The sequence below is a fragment of the Sycon ciliatum genome, chromosome 1 (genome assembly GCF_964019385.1).
Source record: "Sycon ciliatum chromosome 1, ocSycCili1.1, whole genome shotgun sequence".
Classification (NCBI taxonomy): domain Eukaryota; kingdom Metazoa; phylum Porifera; class Calcarea; order Leucosolenida; family Sycettidae; genus Sycon; species Sycon ciliatum.
The window spans coordinates 72,224,841-72,243,317 of record NC_088643.1 but is presented as its reverse complement, the minus strand read 5'-3'; the positions used below and the strand labels follow the sequence as shown (position 1 = coordinate 72,243,317).

The 18,477-nt window shown below is 48.4% G+C and overlaps 1 protein-coding gene across 1 annotated transcript; it reads left to right on the top strand.

Annotated features, from left to right (window-relative positions):
- The first annotated feature begins 7,124 nt into the window (after positions 1 to 7,124).
- Positions 7,125 to 18,086, top strand: LOC135805294 (uncharacterized). The gene is made up of 9 exons (XM_065319315.1): positions 7,125 to 7,775; positions 9,002 to 9,236; positions 9,698 to 9,852; positions 10,809 to 10,920; positions 11,132 to 11,208; positions 12,419 to 12,521; positions 13,006 to 13,082; positions 14,283 to 14,385; positions 16,850 to 18,086. The coding sequence occupies exons 2-9, from the start codon at positions 9,056 to 9,058 to the stop codon at positions 17,875 to 17,877; spliced, it is 1,836 nt and encodes a 611-aa protein (XP_065175387.1). The 5' UTR covers positions 7,125 to 7,775; positions 9,002 to 9,055; the 3' UTR covers positions 17,878 to 18,086.
- Positions 18,087 to 18,477: the final 391 nt, after the last annotated feature.

Genomic DNA, 18,477 nt, shown 5'->3' with positions numbered 1-18,477 from the left:
ATGCCGCGTAGAGAACACACTTTCGTGTTGGAATAGTATCTGCTTGGGTGGCTGATGGCAGGTTGTTGTTTTTGAAGTTCATGTACCGTCGCATCACAAATAGGTGGTTGCGGAACCACCTATTTGTGATGCGACGGTACATCTTAGATATTATGTGAACGGCAGAGGGAGAGAGGGATTGGGAGGGATTGAGAGAGAGAGAGAGAGAGAGAGAGAGAGAGAGAGAGAGAGAGAGAGAGAGAGAGAGAGAGAGAGAGAGAGAGAGAGAGAGAGAGAGAGAGAGAGAGAGAGAGAGAGAGAGAGAGAGAGAGAGAGAGAGAGAGAGAGAGAGAGAGAGAGAGAGAGAGAGAGAGAGAGAGAGAGAGAGAGAGAGAGAGAGAGAGAGAGAGAGAGAGAGAGAGAGAGAGAGAGACACACACACACACACACACACACACACACACACACAGAGACACACTGTGACAGAGACACACTGTGACAGAGACACACTGTGACAGAGACACACTGTGACAGAGACACACTGTGACAGAGACACAGAGAGACGGAGATAGACACACAGAGGCAGAGACAGAGACAGGAAGAAAGACACCACACACAGACATAGAGAGACACGGAGACACAGGGAGGCCGAGAGACAAAGAAAGACAAAAACGAAGGGAGATACAAATTAATAACATCGGATACAAATTAATAGCACCGTGTAATTATTGCGAAAAACAGTTTCCTAAAATAGTCTTTAGTCCACTATAACAGAAACACACCAGCCGAAAAAGCCGTGATGCGCTTTTAGCAGGGCTCAGAACTGGAGGTGGCTGGGCTCGGAACGGAGATCAGGCTGGAGCTGATTCCAGAACTGGATAGTCGCTCGACCCGCAGGATCGGGCCAGAATGGAACTTGGAGAAGGTGCTGTAACACTGCTGTTGCTCCCTGAGTGCGATCGCCAGTAATCCTAAGGAAGACGCTGGTGAAGAGGGAGCCACATGTAGCTCGGGACAACAAACAACGACGGACAAGGACAAGGAGCTTGATATGAACATGTCCTTCAGGAGGGTGAATCGAAGCTGTTGGAAAATCGGGTTTGTGCGCGACCAAAGTGGAAGGCCGAAGAAACTACGGATAGCGCACTTCGTCAGTCGTGTTGGGGACTCCATATTGCTAAGGAACGGATAGAATGCGTTCGAAGCGTACGACAACTTACCCTGGAATATCAACCTGTAAAACAGGATCTTAGACATCAGGGCGAGGCTGGGGGGTCCGCAACTATGCACCAGCAGGTTACTGCCACAATCACGAAAGCCGTTTCCCGGTTCGTTCCGTCCAAGGCATTGACAGTGAAGTCAACAGATCCAAAATGATGGACACCTGAGTGTGCAGCCGCAATGAAGGAGAAGGACAAGCGCTGGCACACTTGGAGGAATCACCCTCACGACTTTGCACTGAAACATGAGTTTACCCGTTCTGTAAACAATGCTATCGCAGATCCAGAGTTTCCAAAGAGAACAGCCTCAGACATAGCTTGTCAAATGGGTCCCTAAAGGAGAAGGAATGGTGGACGAAGCTAAAGTGCGCTTGTGGCGAGGGTCGGAATACTGGCATTCCCCTGCTCGTTGATAGTGAAGGTTGCGAGAGGGCCACAAGCTATGAGAAATCGGAGGCTTTCGCAAGTTTCTTTTCCAACAAATGTACAAGGCCGCGACCTTACTACGATGGACTTACCCGGACACGGCATTCGCTGGCGCACCTGCACTAACGACAGTCCACTTTCGTCCCGATGCAGTCCACCGGCGTTTAGCTCGTCTGGATGCCTCAAAGGTGACTGGCCCCGACGGTATTTCTGCTCGTGTATTGAAGGAATGCGCCAGAGAACTTGCCAAGCCACTGTGGCAGCTCTTTGGCTCCAGCACGGAGTCCAGCCACAAATGTGGAAGACTGCCAACCTGGTTCCAATCCACAAGCGATCTTCACGATCCGCCTTGAGGAATTATCGCCCAGTTTCACTGCTGAGCATAATCTCTAAGATAATGGAGAGGGTTATCAATCGTCAACTCATGAATCGCCTTGAGCGTCGCAAGCTCCTGACACCCCACCACTTCAGGTTTCTCGCGGCCTCGGGACCTCAGATGCGCTACAGGCTCTGCACCATGCCTGGATCACAGCCGTCGGCCGAGGCGGTGCAGCACGTATTCTAGCCGTGGATATTGCCGGAGCATTCCACCATGTGTCCCATGTAGGCCTCCTCCACAAAGTCCGCCATCTTGGCATTGGCGGCCACCTGCATGCCTGGCTCTCTTCCTACCTAGGTGGACGGTCCATTCAATGCTTGGTGGGCGGCCAAACCTCATCGCTGTACACCATATCAGCAAGAGTTCCCCAAGGGAGCATACTCGGCCCAACACTCTTCCTGATTTACGTGAACGACGCCTCAGAGGCCCTCTCACCTGGAGCCCACCTGGAGGCGTACGCCGACGATGACGCAGCATTGAACCTCCAGACCTGTCCCAAGCCCTGACCGCCACTCTCCACAGAGCCCCCATCAATTTGCCTCGCATTGTCTGCGGCGGCACTCCTGTCCTTGAGGCTCTCTCTTTACTTGGAGTGACCTTTGATTCGAAGCTGTCATTCAGCACTCATCTCCGGAAGGTTGCGGCTCGAGCCAAGGAGTATGCCCCCTCATCTAGATAGGTGCTCCGCCCAGGTACCTGCAACGCCTGGATCATATCCAACGCTGTGCTCTGCAAATCATCGGTCCAGGTGCACTATTACCTAGCCTGGCCATCCGCGGTTTACTGTTGCCTCACTTGCCTGCCAATGCAAGCTGCATTACCTGCCTGGCCATCCGCAGCTGCTCTCTGTTTTGCCACCGCGCCATTTCCCCTCATCCAGCCCCTCATCCAGCCCCAGAACTCGCCGCGAGCATAGTAGTGGCATTGGCCATGACTACCAGCTCCAACACCAGCTGCTTGCATCTGTCCCACTGGCATTGAAGCGCTCGTTCCCGCACTGCAGTATTAGTGACTGGAACTCCCTCCCCGCCGCTCTTCTGTCCCAGCCTCCCCACAGCAAGGGAATGCAAGCATTCAAAACGAACGTTTATCGCCATCTGGAAGCACAAACTGGCTCTGGACAGTCGACTCGCTATGATTCTGCTCTCGGCTAGCCCTATCTATGCACCACAACTGGCTAGGACAATCGATTCGCCATGATCAGCCATGATGATGCTCCTCTCAGTCTCAACCCTTGTAATTGTTAATAATAGTCTCACAGTTTCTCTCGCACACTCGCTGGTGTTAACCCTTCCTTTCTTTTCACTTTGCTGAGTCGCGTGTTTTTGGCCGTGATGCCGAGACCTCAGGTCGGCAGAGCCATCAATGCCCCACCATCACCATGATCACTGCTGCGTCTCGGTCCAGCCCCTGCTCAATAGTTGTCACGTTCGTCCTGGCCTAGTCTCGGTACCATTGTCTTTCTTTATTATTTTCGAGCTTGGAATGTGAATAAAGTAAAAAATAATATTATATTTTTAAAAACATACTGACTTCCGTACCTGCTGGATTATGTGGTTGACACGAGGCTCCCAGGCCAGGAGAGTAGACCATCTACCATGACACCCTGGTACCGTGCTTGTTGCACAACTGCAAGAGCTGCATTCCCACAACAAATTTGTAGGTCACCTGTGGCGGGGGCTGGGCCTCTTGGGGTGATAAGCAGCGCCTGCTTCGATTGCCCGCAAATTCCTGGTTTGTGACCTGCTGGGGCAGGCAGCACCGAAGGTTATGCATGTTTCTTTTGTTTCTTTTTCTACAAAGAACACAAACCCGGCTCGAGGCAAAAAATAATAACAAGAAAGATAACAAAGTTGCATGCAGGGAGAACGAAGAAACGACTAGAACACAGAAGTTGAGGGTTGACAGAACAAACAACTATAGAGTCGGGGCTGACCACTAGTATCCACTAGCGCAGCTGTGTAGGTGGGGCGTTGTGGGCTCCTGCGACCAAAGGTCTCGGTATCCTTGCACACATCGCGCACCAGGGGGTTAAACAATGTGCCAGTGTGAACAGAAGGAGCAGGGCCTGCTGGAGAGCCGGGTCAGCCGGGTCACGCGCCCGGCTGGGGAACTGCACGACCTGGCTGAACAGATAACACCGGGTCCAGTCTGACCCGGCTGAAAAATGTCTCAAACCAAGAGTCCATAATTATGGACTCTTGCTCAAACTGACAATGGATTCCTAAAATACCGGTATTTTACGACTCGCGGACCCCATCTGTTGCAAATCTAGCACAACCGTAGATCTACACACTACAGTCTACAAGCGACAGAAACTACGGGCAAAACATAAAATAAAGACAATCAATGATTAGATCGAGTGCACGTGGTGATGATCATGTACAATGTCATTAATGACACTTGACAGATAATAATAATAATGTAAGCCTCAAGCTGAGATTCTTGCTTCAGCAACAACAAGCGCTGCCGAGTCTGAGGCCATTGCTGGTAAGAATGCCTTGCGTGCACCACGCAAGCACATCAGCGCTGAACGGACCAGTGCAAAGCCAATCTGGCAGCGGATGGCAGCTAGGGTGATGCTGTATGGCTCCCCAGTCTTGGCAGCGAGGAGAGAGGCGATGCGTTTGTAGAGCGAAGCACCATGCTTTCCCATGCCTCCGGTGGTAGAGAAGACAGAAACTCGGCTACAAGGGTCAACCAGGTCAACTGGGGTCAACTGGTTCGAGCGCGATTTGGCCAGCGGCGAGCAGGAAGTCAGGACATTCAAAGACGTCGATGGCCATATGGGCCATGGCATGGGGCAGGCAGTCAAAAGCGTTACTTTTGGCTACAGCTTTTGACACAGTTGCAAGTTTTCAGCCGACTGGTGATTTGGACGATGGAGCCCGCAGCGAAGAGAAAAAAAACTGACGCTTTCCAAGACTCTTGGAAGAAAGGTCGACCCTGGCTGGACTACGACCATGCCAGTCTATAGTTTGCCTTGTTCTCTAAAATTTCCGATTTCCGGTAATAAATTCGCCTTTCTGTTTTCCTGCGTTTTGAGCAGGCTTTTTGGTTGTTTTTCTGCCGGATGATCTGACCCGGCTTGACCCGGCTGGCCTGCATGCGCCAGGTAGATCTACACTCTGACCGGGCTGTGTTGAATGTCTAGAGCAGGCCCTGAGGAGCCGAGGACGGATCCTCCGGCACCGCTCGACTGCATGCTACTTATTCCGAGCAAGAAACTACGTTAGTTCCGCCGATAACTACGCGTTGCGACCGCTCACTAAGGTAACTAGTGAACCATAGCCTCATAGGCATAGACCGCCAACCCCAATGTCTGATAGTGTCTCCTGTGCCAAGAATGCCTGAATGGTGTGTTTGAGTCAATGACACAGTCGAAAGCCTTCGACATGTCCACGAATATCACACCCGACGAATATCACAACTGTGACTTTGCGCTCATACAGTATTACTTCGCTCTGAGCCCGCGAGTGACAGCTAGCACACGAGAAGAGCGTTCTCCGGACCGTAGACTACTGACTGCGGTTCTTCATGTACGCGAACTGCGAGTCAGGGAGGGTACGCTTTCCAACGGCCAAAGAGAGTTGGAAAGCTTGTGTCTTTGTGGGTGAACATTTGGGGCTCATGTAAAATCGCACTGATTTTGGGATTTCCCTGCAACTTTTTGCTTCAGCAAAAATGTTGTGCTTGACCGCATTCCTGTCACTTCGCAGTGGCTTTTCGTTGGTGCAGTTTGTATCCCACCCTCCCACCCCTGACTTCTGGGTGTGTGTTTATCGATATAATCTTATCGGCTTTCTTATTGGCCATGTGGCTGTGGCAGTTACGACTGCTTTTCTTTTTTAGTTTAAAAACGTAGGGGTGGTGTGTGCGTCGCGGGCCTTTGTATGGTTACGTACAGCTTCAGATTGTATAGCTAGTGCCAGGGGAGTTCAATTGAATCTGCATGGGAAGAATACTACTGTATTGTGATTGAACTGAAGCTGGATGATGACCGTGTGGTGAGTGTGTGGGTTTTTTTTTTCAAGATACCGTCCTGGGGCAGGGATGTAGGTCCTTTAGCTTGGACGGGTGTTGTTACATTCATTGTAACATCTTGTCGTTTCTGTGTGCTTTGCTGTGCGACTAGCAGCAGTATCTTGTGCTTATTTTTCTTATCTCTAATATAGTCTATGCATCCAATTATTTAAAAAAAAAAAAAATCAGGAAGAGGATATAATATCAATAAATAAAGCCATTGCCGAGCCACCGTGCTCACAGCAGAGACTTCTGTGTGTGTTATTGTCGTGAAAGTGGACCACAAAGACGATGCTGTGACCTAGTACATGTAGTAGTACTAGTAGTAGTAGATCTACTGCTACTACTACATGACGTCATTGTAGTACTGTAGTCTGTAGTCTGTAGAAGCCAATCTGGCCTACTAAGTACTTCAGTACTTGTACAAGCAAGGATTGCAATACGAAATTGACTAGGTGAAGCAGCGAGGCGGAACGGTGCCGGAATTGAGTTCTAGTGGTCAGAGGCTAAAAAAATGAAAGAGAATAGACTGATTAACCGAATCGAGAGGAAGCTCGTGGCAGTCCCAGATCCCTGGCATTGTGCAGGTGCTGCTTTGAACCCCAGTCGTAGAACTAGCACGAAGGCAGAAAAGGCGGAAGATACGTGCGGGAGAATCATGCTCATGATAATTATTATTGTCGCAGACTACTATAAGATCTTTCCACACCATTTCTAGAGCAGCAAAGCCTGCGTATCATGCGCCTTGTCCCAGCTAATACGTATCACCTAAGTCCTTCGTCCGTTATCACCAGCTACAAGGACTCCCTGTACTGGCTGTCAAATGAGTATGAACTATGAACTATGATCATCCATCTCCTCCTAGTCCTAGTCCTAGTCCTAGAATAGAATAATGTGGCCCTGGACATGGCACACTTCGAGTGATTATGTTCTATGACTCACCAGTTTTTTTCAAACATCTCGGTTTTTTCAGGGCGGTTGCACGGCAACACTAATACCGCCGTATTGAGTTTCGTGCCCCTCGACATAACGCATAATACATGTACTACACATGGTATAGGATAGGACATGGAAGACTTTCGAGAATGTGTCGCTCTTCGTCAGTTCTGTCAACGCCATGACACACATGTTTCAGGTACTCGACAACTGGTGTCAGAATCTGCAGGAGTTTGCCGGGCCAGAGTGTGTCCAAGCGCTCGCTCTGACAGCGGAGCCTCATTACCCTCTGATGGCGGTGAGGTTGAATGACAATAATTATGCAATATCTTCTGCAGATACGTATCAAAGAAGCCAATCTAAAATTTACCATGTTCACCCTTGGTGCCAGTTTGTTGACGCACTATGAAATTATTATGATTGTATCTGTTTAACATGACAGAGAATGATGATTGTAAGTTGAACTGAGCGTGCCTTCCAAGACCGCTGACTCAAAACTACCGACGGTTGTCATCACCAAACGCAGCTTCCACCCGTCGCTCGCCGGCACTGCGGCGAGCCGCTTTGCCTTGCCCCTGACGTCGAGACTATGAATGTGATAGAGGGTTTGGCGAAAAGGTGGCAAGATCACGGAGCTAGCGTCCGGCCGGGACATTCTAAATGCAGTATAAATTCACGAGGTCTTCCCAATCATTAGCGAAGAAAGTCATCAGTCTCCCTTGGAATTGAAGTCGGCAAAAATTACCTCAGCAATCGCTCTCCGTAGACCTGCGCGGAAGTGTACTTTGAAAGCAGTGGAATAGTAAAAGGAGGTGAGTTGCGTTTCAGTGTTCTGCATTACCTCAGGCTCTCTAGAAAAAATGAGCATAACAATGAAATCTGTCTAAGACGACCGCTCAAGCCGGGCTCTTCCAAATGTGGTCTCCTTATCCAGGGTCGTTTGCCTGGAAATACCGTAAAATTCCGTTAATAAGCCCCGGGCGTATACTTTGCAGAGCGTCAAAAACCGGGCGTATATTTGGGCATGGGCTTATTTTAGGGCATGGGCGTTATTTCGGACGCAATCTGCAGAAGATCAATCTATCATCAACCCACTAGTTTCAGTGAACCACCATTCACACTGAGCGCGGTACAGGTACATCAAACCACAGCTGGAAATTTGGTCGTAACCAAGAATGTAGCGATAAATTACAGATTTGATAGGTAAACCACTTGTCCACTTTACGCCCTGGGCTTATTTCGGGCATGGGCGCTAAAACGGACTTGAAGTGTACACCGCCTAAAACTGGGCTTATTATCGGACATGGGCGTTATTTAGGGTGGGCTTATTTACGGAATTTTACGGTATTATCCCTTGGTCCAGTTGAAGTGGTCTTCTGGGACAGGTGGTCGCCTTAACCGAGTGGTCGCCTTGACAGGTTTTAATGTAACACGCTACACCATGTGCCAGTGTAGGAGGTACATGTCAATCGGGAGGGTAGGGTAGGGTAAGGGGTGGGGGTACGTAGGCTCTACTAGCAGCATAGGACTTGAGAGTGCTACATCACCTGAGTCAGGCTGTAGTCGTGACCGTGCCGACATGTTGGGTATACACACGTTTGGTACGCTTTCCAACGGCCAACGAGACTCGGAAATCTTGTGCTTTTCTCGAGCCAGTGCTCTCGGCAAAGACTTCTGTGTGTGTTGTTGTTACCCGGGGAATGCCAGGATCACAGCGACAGATGGTTTCCTTCATATTGGGATGACACCTACGGTAGCGACAGGACACTGGGCCCTCATTGCACGGCATCACTGCAGTAAACAAAAAAAAACAAGTCACACCAGGATGCGATATGCGGAGGCCTACCCACCACATACAGATACCGTACTTCGCTATGGTCACAGTGCATGAAATAATTCGGTCCAGATGTCGTTATTTTATTGACGTCTGGCATCATCACTTTCAAGCCCTTTTGTTCTACAGTTGGTGGCAAAGGATATCTGACCTGTGCATTGATATGTGTTGTGTTGTGCTGTGTTGTGTCCCCGTTCTGTACAGGTACAGGTACTCTACACACTCACACTGTCTTGCACTGATCTGCAGCCTGGCAGGATGGTGTTGGACAACCGTCATGTTCTCATTGGTATGCTACTTGCAGTACTGGTAAAACAAGGGAGCAGTCAACTTGGTAGCGGTGATAAAGATAATTATGTACCTGGTACTGTACTTCCGCTTGGATATGGTAGCGGAGGTCCTTTTCAACCTGATAAAGATATTGTCCCAGACCTTGATGGTGAGTTATCTCATTTTGATTTGAAGCAGGTCCAAGTACACTGCAGCATTTATTGGTGTACTAATTAGCGGATCCATACCGTCTGTTGGGTTTGAAACTTCAAATAAAACTGCAACCGACCAATCAAATATTTTTACTTTCCATAGGGAAAGATGCACTCCCGAATGAGTCATAACATAAACTAGTCAATTCTCTTCATACCCCCCCCCCTCCCCTCACACACACACACACACACACACACACACACACACACACACACACACACACACTCACACACACACAAATGCCTCGGGCCCGCTGCATTGTTTATTATGTATCGGAATGGTTTCTAATGAGTGCAACGCGACACATGCTGTTAGTTATCTGTACTCTACCAATTCAAGAGTCGTTAATATTGCATGATGTGCTCTGCACGCAATGAACATTGGCATGCTCCAATTGATCCTTTATATTGTCCTCAGCAACACACCCACCTGAAGCGGTTGTTACCTCGTCCTCAACAACGAACCCACCTGAACTAGTTGATTCCGCCAAGTGCAATGAGACATTCAACTTTGAAAATGGCGTCTATGAAGTAACAACTGTCACAGGGTCAATCTTTCCTCCCTATACTCAGGTATGTTGGTACACATCGCCTGCCACTTGAATTGGTGGCAACAAAATATCATGACTGTGACGATGTAATCCCGCATGTGATGATGTAATCCTGAAATGTGCGGTGATGTAATCCCTACAAGACTACTCTAAGTCTTTATATCTACATTGTATGCACCTGAAGCTGCTACTTCGAAATATACCCCTCTTTAACCTGCCAGAAGGTGCATGTATTGGGTAGTGGCACTACAGAACACTGCATGTTGTTGTAGGGGTTGAGGAACTAAATCAAATTTCAAGTCGAAATGCCACCCTGTCATGGTGGACTGTTCCTGTCGTTGTGTGATGGACTGTCCCTGCCTTGGTCATGATGATGGACTGTTCTTGGTATACATGTAATATAAATATACATGTAGTCCTACCCAGGTAAACTGAGCGCCGTTACCTTTGTATTTTGTATTTATATCATTATCTCATGGCACATCATGATGACGGCCAATAAAACTGAGACAAGGGTGAAAGCCAACCACAGCAGTAAAACAGATAAAAGAATACAAATAAGAGGCAAAGAAGGCAAAGGAGGAGACAAATCAGCAGGATATACATGAAACCTATAATTGAGCAGAGATTTTAGCAACAAAATTATCCATCGACGTGCTGGTCTTGGCCTGCGTTGGTAATGTTGCCCAAAACACATGCCCCTGAATACTTCAATCATCAGATTTCGGATTGTTTGTTTGTGTCTGTGTTTGTTTATGTTCGTGTTTGATGTTGGTGTCAGTGTATGTGTGTGTGTGTGTGTGTGTGTGTGTGTGTGTGTGTATGTGCATATGTATGTGTGTGTGTTGCTGTGTACATGGTGTGTGTGTGTGTGTGTATGTGTGTGTGTTGCTGTGTATGTGTGTGTGTGTGTATGTGTGTGTGTGTTGGGGAGGGGGGGGGGGGGTTGTTCTGTTCTGTCTCTCCAACTTTCCCTAGGCCACATTCCGGTGCAATTTACGATTTAAACTTGTTGGAGCGTCTGAACTGGTGTGCAATGAGAATGCATCTCCCTCGCCTCAGTGGTCTGAAGCAACGCCAATTTGCCAACGTACGTTTCCCTTTGTTCACCGGATATTTTCTACTGCCGTAGAGTAAATTGTGTGTCCTCCTCTTGTTGTTGTGCTGTATGTTGCATCGCGGGAACGTCACTCTGCCAAACAACAGCCTTCCAATTCAACTTAACAAGCGCGGCAATAATTTAAAAAGGCCCGCGTTTATGTGGAGGATAAACTCTTCTCTGTGTTGTGTTTGTATGGCAGAATTCCTGTGTCTACGTCCACCAGTCATAGAGGCGAGTATTGTAAGACGGATAGGTGGATACTACCCCGGAGACATGGTAAGCTTTGGATTCCAATTGAAGGGAGCCTCACTGGCAGCGGGGATTGCAGGGTTCAGAGGGACTGCATGCAGTTTGGGCCCATAGCGTCTGGAGCACTTCAGTGTTCTGTTCACCCAAGTTGGTTGCTCCTACGTGGAGCTTATGCTTCCTCCCACCTTAGGCTGCTACTAGTACTTGACTGACTCACCATAGGTCTACAGGAGGCGTGAGCTCCACGTTGGAGCAGGGGTGTCGCACCCAGTGCGGCAGGTGCGGCCAAAGCCGCTCCAATAATTTTAGGATTTTGTTCTGTGATTTTCGAAGCAATGAAACATGGGCTATTCGGCCCCAATTTGGGCCCAATTTACCAAACAAAACCCGCGGGACCTGCTGCCTTTCATAGCCACGCCAATTTAAAGTGGCTTGCGATGCCCATGACGACCTGAGGAGTAACCGACTTTGTCAATTACTACTGCTGAAGTCACCACTTATAAATTCTGCTTGCTATAGTATTCTGTGTGCGCAATGTATGGATTGCGCAGAGAGATGTTGTGTACGACAAAGCAGGTGTTTGCTCAGCCGCGCATCAGTAGACCAACCATTCTACCCTGCGGAATGTGTGCAGATGTCATTCTATTCAAAGCCTTCAACGTGAATGGTGCATCATGCAGCATTATAAAATACCGTACTCGCGCGATTAGAGCCCTCTCTTGAATAGTGCCCTATCTCGAATAGTGCCCTAGTCTCCAAGAGCCAGTGAAAAATAAAGCCCTCTCTTGAATAGTGCCCCCCCCCCCCTGTCTTGTAACCAAGCTCATGTGCAAGTTTGGTGTTCTTTTGCTAATGTTCTTGGCCACTGATTTGCACTGGTGTTTTCAGGAACAAAAATCGCAAGTCTTGTTCCCGTTTCTGTGGAGTCGTGAGCGTTTACAGTACACTTTAGGCTCTGCTTTTCTTTGTTTTATGCTGGATGATGTAAATGTACCAGCAATGAAAAAATAGTGCCCTCTCTTGAATAGTGCCCTCTCTTGAATACTGCCCCATCTGTGATGGACATTGGAAAAAAACCCGGCTAGGTCTAGAGTATCACTTTGTTGTTGGACTCAGTTTTCACGGAAACAAATTGTACACTTTGTGTACAGTGTTTATGAATTGTTCGGTTTGTGTCTGCCTGTTTTTTATGCATCACTATACCTTCCGCTACACTACCATGCGCCTGTGCATGCAGGCAACATACCGTTGTAACACAGGCTTTTGGGCAGATGGACCAGTTACTTTAACCTGCCGTGACGGGACGTTTGATTGGTTTCCTTCGCCACCGGTCTGCAAGCGTAAGGCACACACCTCGCAACAAGTGCATTCTTTCTTTTGCTCGGCCAATTATTAGTTTCCAGGCCTGGGAGGACATGACCGTCTTTCTCAACACTCGACGACTTAAACACGTTACTCCTGGCCATGTGTCTGCTTCTAGCCACCACAAGAGTACGATTTCTGACTTTTTCAGTCAGGGTGTTCAAGAAGAGAGTTGTGGTCCTACTTCAAAGTAATACCAGAAAGCTAGAATGTTCAAGTGTTGCGCATATTGAATGTATCCCTTCAATTAACTTCACCAATTCGGACACTCCCAGTTTTGTGTTTCTTGTGCTAATGTTTTGTGCAAGGCTGTAGTAACTGAAAGCGATGTTGCAGAACTCCAGTGTATCCGCAGTGTTGTACGCACACCTAGCTAAGTTCATCTGCACACACGCTCCACAGCTGTATTACATGTGATGAATCAGATTGTATGATTGATGTTGTCTGCACTCTGCACTGTAGCCATCACCTGCCCCATACCACCTTCAATTCGTAACGGTGCGGTAACTTGGACACCGGGGCTGAGAATTGGTTCTACGGTGAGTAGCTACCATGGCTGCGGTGTAGATGTTCTGCGAATGACATCATTGCATGACATCATCGCATGCTCTGTCTCGTGCGCAACACCTCGGATGATGATAGTATTGCAGGACCTGGTCATCCTACCTGCAGAGGTTACTGTTTCATCCACTGACTTCTTTGCGCCTTTGCGGAGTCACGGTTGAGAGCAGCAAACTTCTGGCTTGAGAAATTACTTCTCACAGTTCTCAGTACACCCAGTTTGGCCACATACATCTGCGCTTTGAGGAGTCCACAAAGAGTGAAACCGGACAGATAGTACAGAGTACTGTCCGCAGATTGAGATTTTTAGACCACCAGCATGATATGTCCAAGCATCCTCCTCCAGATGACATCCTCAGTTTCCACGCAATGCCAGTGCCTCAATTCAGACGTGCACAGCTAGCTGGATCTTGGTGTGACATACCAATACGTGTAGATATGCATGAAGTAAAGTATAGTGGTGTCATTGACGTTCTCAGGTCCAATTTTTAAAGCCATCTAAGTGATACGTTTGGGAATACTAGTACGCTGACTGTATTGGAATGTTTTGTTCATTTCATGCAGGCCACCAGTGCAGCACTGGTATACCGGTATGCCTGCAGTGGGTACTACCCTGTTGCACTGGTGGCTTGCCATGCATCGGACCACCAGTGCAACAGCCGGTGGTATGCCTGACCATACCCTGCTGCACTGGTGGCTTGCCATGCATCGGACCACCAGTGCAGCAGCCGGTGGTATGCCTGACCATACCCTGCTGCACTGGTGGCTTGCCATGCATCGGACCACCAGTGCAACAGCCGGTGGTATGCCTGACCATACCCTGCTGCACTGGTGGCTTGCCATGCATCGGACCACCAGTGCAACAGCCGGTGGTATGCCTGGCCATACCCTGCTGCACTGGTGACTTGCTGGCCTAGTGTCAGTAGGATGAGAGTGAGGGCAAATCTCACACACCAATGCCCGACTAACAAGGGCCTAAACAGTGTTGGCTTCATCTGGGTATGTTCCATGGCATACAGGGCATATGAGTGAAGTTGGCAAACATCAGTGATATCATTAGTGGATTGCGGCACATCGATTTTGTGCTGCTCCTGAAAAGGAGTGATTCCCCTTTGTTCAATTGTACAAGTAAGGTTTGAACACCACCATGATTATCGTTTGCTCTGTTGGCACTACAGGTGGCATGGACGTGTGATAAGCCTTATATCTTGGTTGGAAGTCCAAGTGCATTCTGCACGGCTGGCGGTGAATGGACCACAGATCGACCACCCACATGTGAACGTAAGTTCAAACGACCCACGTGCCCTTTGCTAGGTTAGGACCAATCAACAGCCTCGGAGAGCGGGCTTTGATATTCCATCAAAGCCCGCTGTCATTGGCAACCTGTACGAGAAAACCATCAAAGCCCGCTGCCATTGGCAACTGTACGACAAAACCATCAAAGCCCTGATCATGCCCAATCTCAGTCTTTTCAAGGTGATCTGGCTATAAGAACAAGAAACCGATAGGGGTGGTGGTCGGGGATGCGGTGGCTCTCAACTTGTGGAGTTGGAAATCTACCTCCAGCACCGCAGAACTCTCAGCAGTATGCAGCGTGAGCAAGGTGTGTATGGTCGAAGTGAAAATACTGCACTCCTCAGCCACGTCTGGCTCTTGCCACGTATTCCTGAGAAATTTCTCACGAAACAGGTTTTTCGTCCACTGACATGAGTTTCCCTTTCCGGTAATCTCTGTGTGAAACTTACGAACGGGACGAAAACGACATGCACTTTAGAATCCCAAACGAAAGGCCGACATTGTCCACACACGAGATCACCCAAAGAATAAAGCGATTGAATTCAAAATCCAAAAAAATGTTGAGATCGTCTGAAGTATATTCAAGCGAGGTACAGTCGGGCTTGATGACTGATCAAAGCTTCGGGCCCAGCCCTCGGACCTACGGCCCTCGGGTTGGTCCCTTGGGCTTTGATCAGCCATCAAGCCCTCTGTACCTTGCTTGATTATCTACGTACTTTGAAAGAAGTGTATGTACTACCATAATGTAGATAAGCCATGTCAAGTCAATCTGCCGACAATTCTGCCAAACCTGGAAGCAACAAGACGAAAATTAATGTACATATCTTATTACAAGAACGTCAAGCCTGCCGCTCTTCTTCTTTGATTGCGGTGATACGCTGAACATGGGGTCTGGCAATTTTGAAGTATATTGTGAGAGCCTTGATTTTACAGCCAGAGTAAGGAAAATTGCATGGCAGAGTGCAACTCAGTTTGTACGGTGTGAGAACCATAGTGTAGTAATTAGGTCATGCTTAGCATGTTCATGTGTGGATCTCGCATCCGCTCTTCAAGATCAACTGAGTACGAGGATGTATGGACTGAAATGACTTCACAGAGTGCCGCATTGTATGTACAAGGTACGCATTGTATGACCTACACACAGGACCCTACCTCCGAAATACGACCCCGAAAGGGAAGTGGCGGTGGTTATGGTGGTGGTGGTGGTGGTGGTGGTGGCGGTGGTGGTGGTGGCGGCGGCGGTGGCGGCGGCGGCGGCGGCGGCGGCGGCGGGGGTGGTGGTGGTGGTGGTGGTGGTGGTGGTGGTGGTGGTGGTGGTGGTGATGGTGATGGTAGTGGTGGTCGTGGTAGTGGTGGTGGTGGTGATGATGGTGGTGGTGGTGGTAGTGACTGCTGTCGCTCCTGTGGTACTAACTTTATGACACATCACTGTCTTCGTGGAGGTTTATTGCAACAAAATGCTGTAAATCCAACCTTCTTGCATCAGAGATATATGCACCCGGTAGCACACAGTGTTGGGTGCAACAGGCAGGCGTTGTGCAGAAGGTACTGTAATCACGCATGATCTGCCTGTAAGGTCGTGCAACCCAAGGCTACAACTCTTTGGCACCTGACAAGCGTAATGTGATGCTTGGATTTCACTGCAACACAATTCAACAAACACACACACACACCTTTGGACCTTTGGAAAGCCCATCGCCGAAGGCGATGATAGCTATTAGGCGAGGCAGTAGTTCTTGTACACACACACACACACACACACACACACACACACACACACACACACACTTGCCTAATCCAAATCATGCTCTTGTTTTGAGCCATACCAAAATATTGCTATCTATGCCCATCACGCAATTATTATTCTAAAAGGTTAATGAAGGTAGATGCTCCAAACAATGGAGCTCACTCTTCCTGGTGACTGACGTGACACATGGCTAATTCACAACTGCCGTCCCGAGAACACAAGAAGCATGTCGAGCCTTCAACTCAACAAACGCCCGATAAAGTGCCACTCCCTCAGCACATAGGAGTACTACTGCTTAAGTCGCAACATCTTAGTTGTTTTAAACGACAACAGAATTAAAACCACCACATCGTATTGGCCACAGGCCATCGTGAGAATAAAAAGGATAGGGATTTGAAACAACAACAACGACGACCAAGATGACGACCACAACAACAATAACAACAACAACAACAACAACAACAACAACAACAACAACAACAACAACAACAACAACAACAACAACAACAGCAACAACAACAACAACAATAACAACAACAACAAGTGAGAATAAAGATTTGAAACAACAAAAACAACAACAACAACAACAACAACAACAACAACAACAACAACAACAACAACAACAACAGTAGCAACAGTAGCAGCAACAACACATTGCTGCTTCAATTCTCGTTTTGTCTGTTTATCTATTGTTATGCACAGCTAAGTGCTACGACACGGTGCCTAGGGATTTCTATGAGCGACCTCCAGCAACCTCCACAAGCAGCCCTGAACCCGCCTGTGGTCCGTCTGCTGCTGATATCATTGTTATTGTGGATGAGTCAGACAGTATGGCGTCTGTGCAAAAAGCCTGGTTTCGTGAAACCATAAAATACCTTGAAGATTCTTTACGAAAACATGGAATTGGAGTCTACCCCGATATCCCCAACCAGTATAGCTTGGTTGGCTTTGGCCGGTCCCATTTCCCCAATGACAGACATCCTGTTGCCCGGCCGCGGGTAATCCTGGATTCTAGCGGAAACCGAGTGTATGGAGTGGATGGATTTGAAGAAGCCTGCGCTGCATTGCAGGCTTCTGGGTCACGAGAGGATGGCTACAACTCCATCAGGTTTGCCCTGGAGGATATTCCGGAGCTGCGTTTGCGCCAAGCTAGCGTTGCCCCAATCGTCATTCTGGTCACTGATGAGGATAGGGATCGTCACAGAGATGCTACTTCTCTGACAAGGAGCGGCTTGAAGCAATTGATCCGGAAAAGTGGAGCACAGTTGGAGTGTATTGTGGACAACTCTTTCCTGATGAATGGCCGTGAAGGGTATGGCATGGATGCTGGTGGTGTGGTTTACAGAAGCAGTCGCTTTGTGGGCCAGTTTGAGAAGGTACTCGTGACAGGTAACCCTCGCCGTGTGACTGGCTATCACCGTAGAAACGTCCGCCGGGATTACACTCATGTGGCACTGGAGCTTGGTGGTGCTGCATGGGACCTGAAGAAGCTACTGCTGGATGATGTCCCAGATTATGGATCCGTTCAGGCGTTTGTGAACCGGACAGTGGAGATGGTGGAGCACCGTGTTCACAAGTGCTGCACATGCCGGTGTACAGCAGTAGATCATCTGGGCAGGGAGAGAGAGCCCAGCAGCAGTACACCAGCATACCTGAGCTGCCAGGCTGCTGCAACAGCTGCAGACTGCATTCAGGGACGCATGCCCAATGCCTTTCGAACACGGACCTGAAGTTATTGGGTTGCAGCAATTCTCAAGTATAGCTCTCTCTCTCTCTCTCACACACACACACACACACACACACACACACACATGCGCGCGCATACGCAAGTAAGAGAGTATAGTGTCCTACCCTGCTTGGACATAATTTCTCCTCAGAGACAGTCTCCTCCTGAATTTAAAAGTCTAACAGTGTTCACACAAATACTCAACTTATTCGTCTGCTAACTGAGCAATACATTCTTTCCATTTTTTCTGTTTTCTTTATCAACTTAATCCTCCCTACCTGATCTGCCTTTGGTGCGTCCATGGAGCTATGATTGTAGAAAAACACACACATACATCTATACACCCGATGCTGTAGATAGCAAGATGTTTCGGCCATAACGGCCTCATCAGTACCACAGCTCTATCTCTTTGTCTGTCAAATCCTATATATCTATATATAGGATTTTCCCAATTTTTGGGAAAGGGTAGATCATACCTTACAAAGTAAAGTTCTTTCTTCGAAACCTGTTGGAGTCTGCATTCCGTGTTTATCAGAGATGATGCCTGCCAAGTTTCACCAGTACAAGGGCTTTACTTTTTCTGTAACAAGCCTTCGCGTGCAAA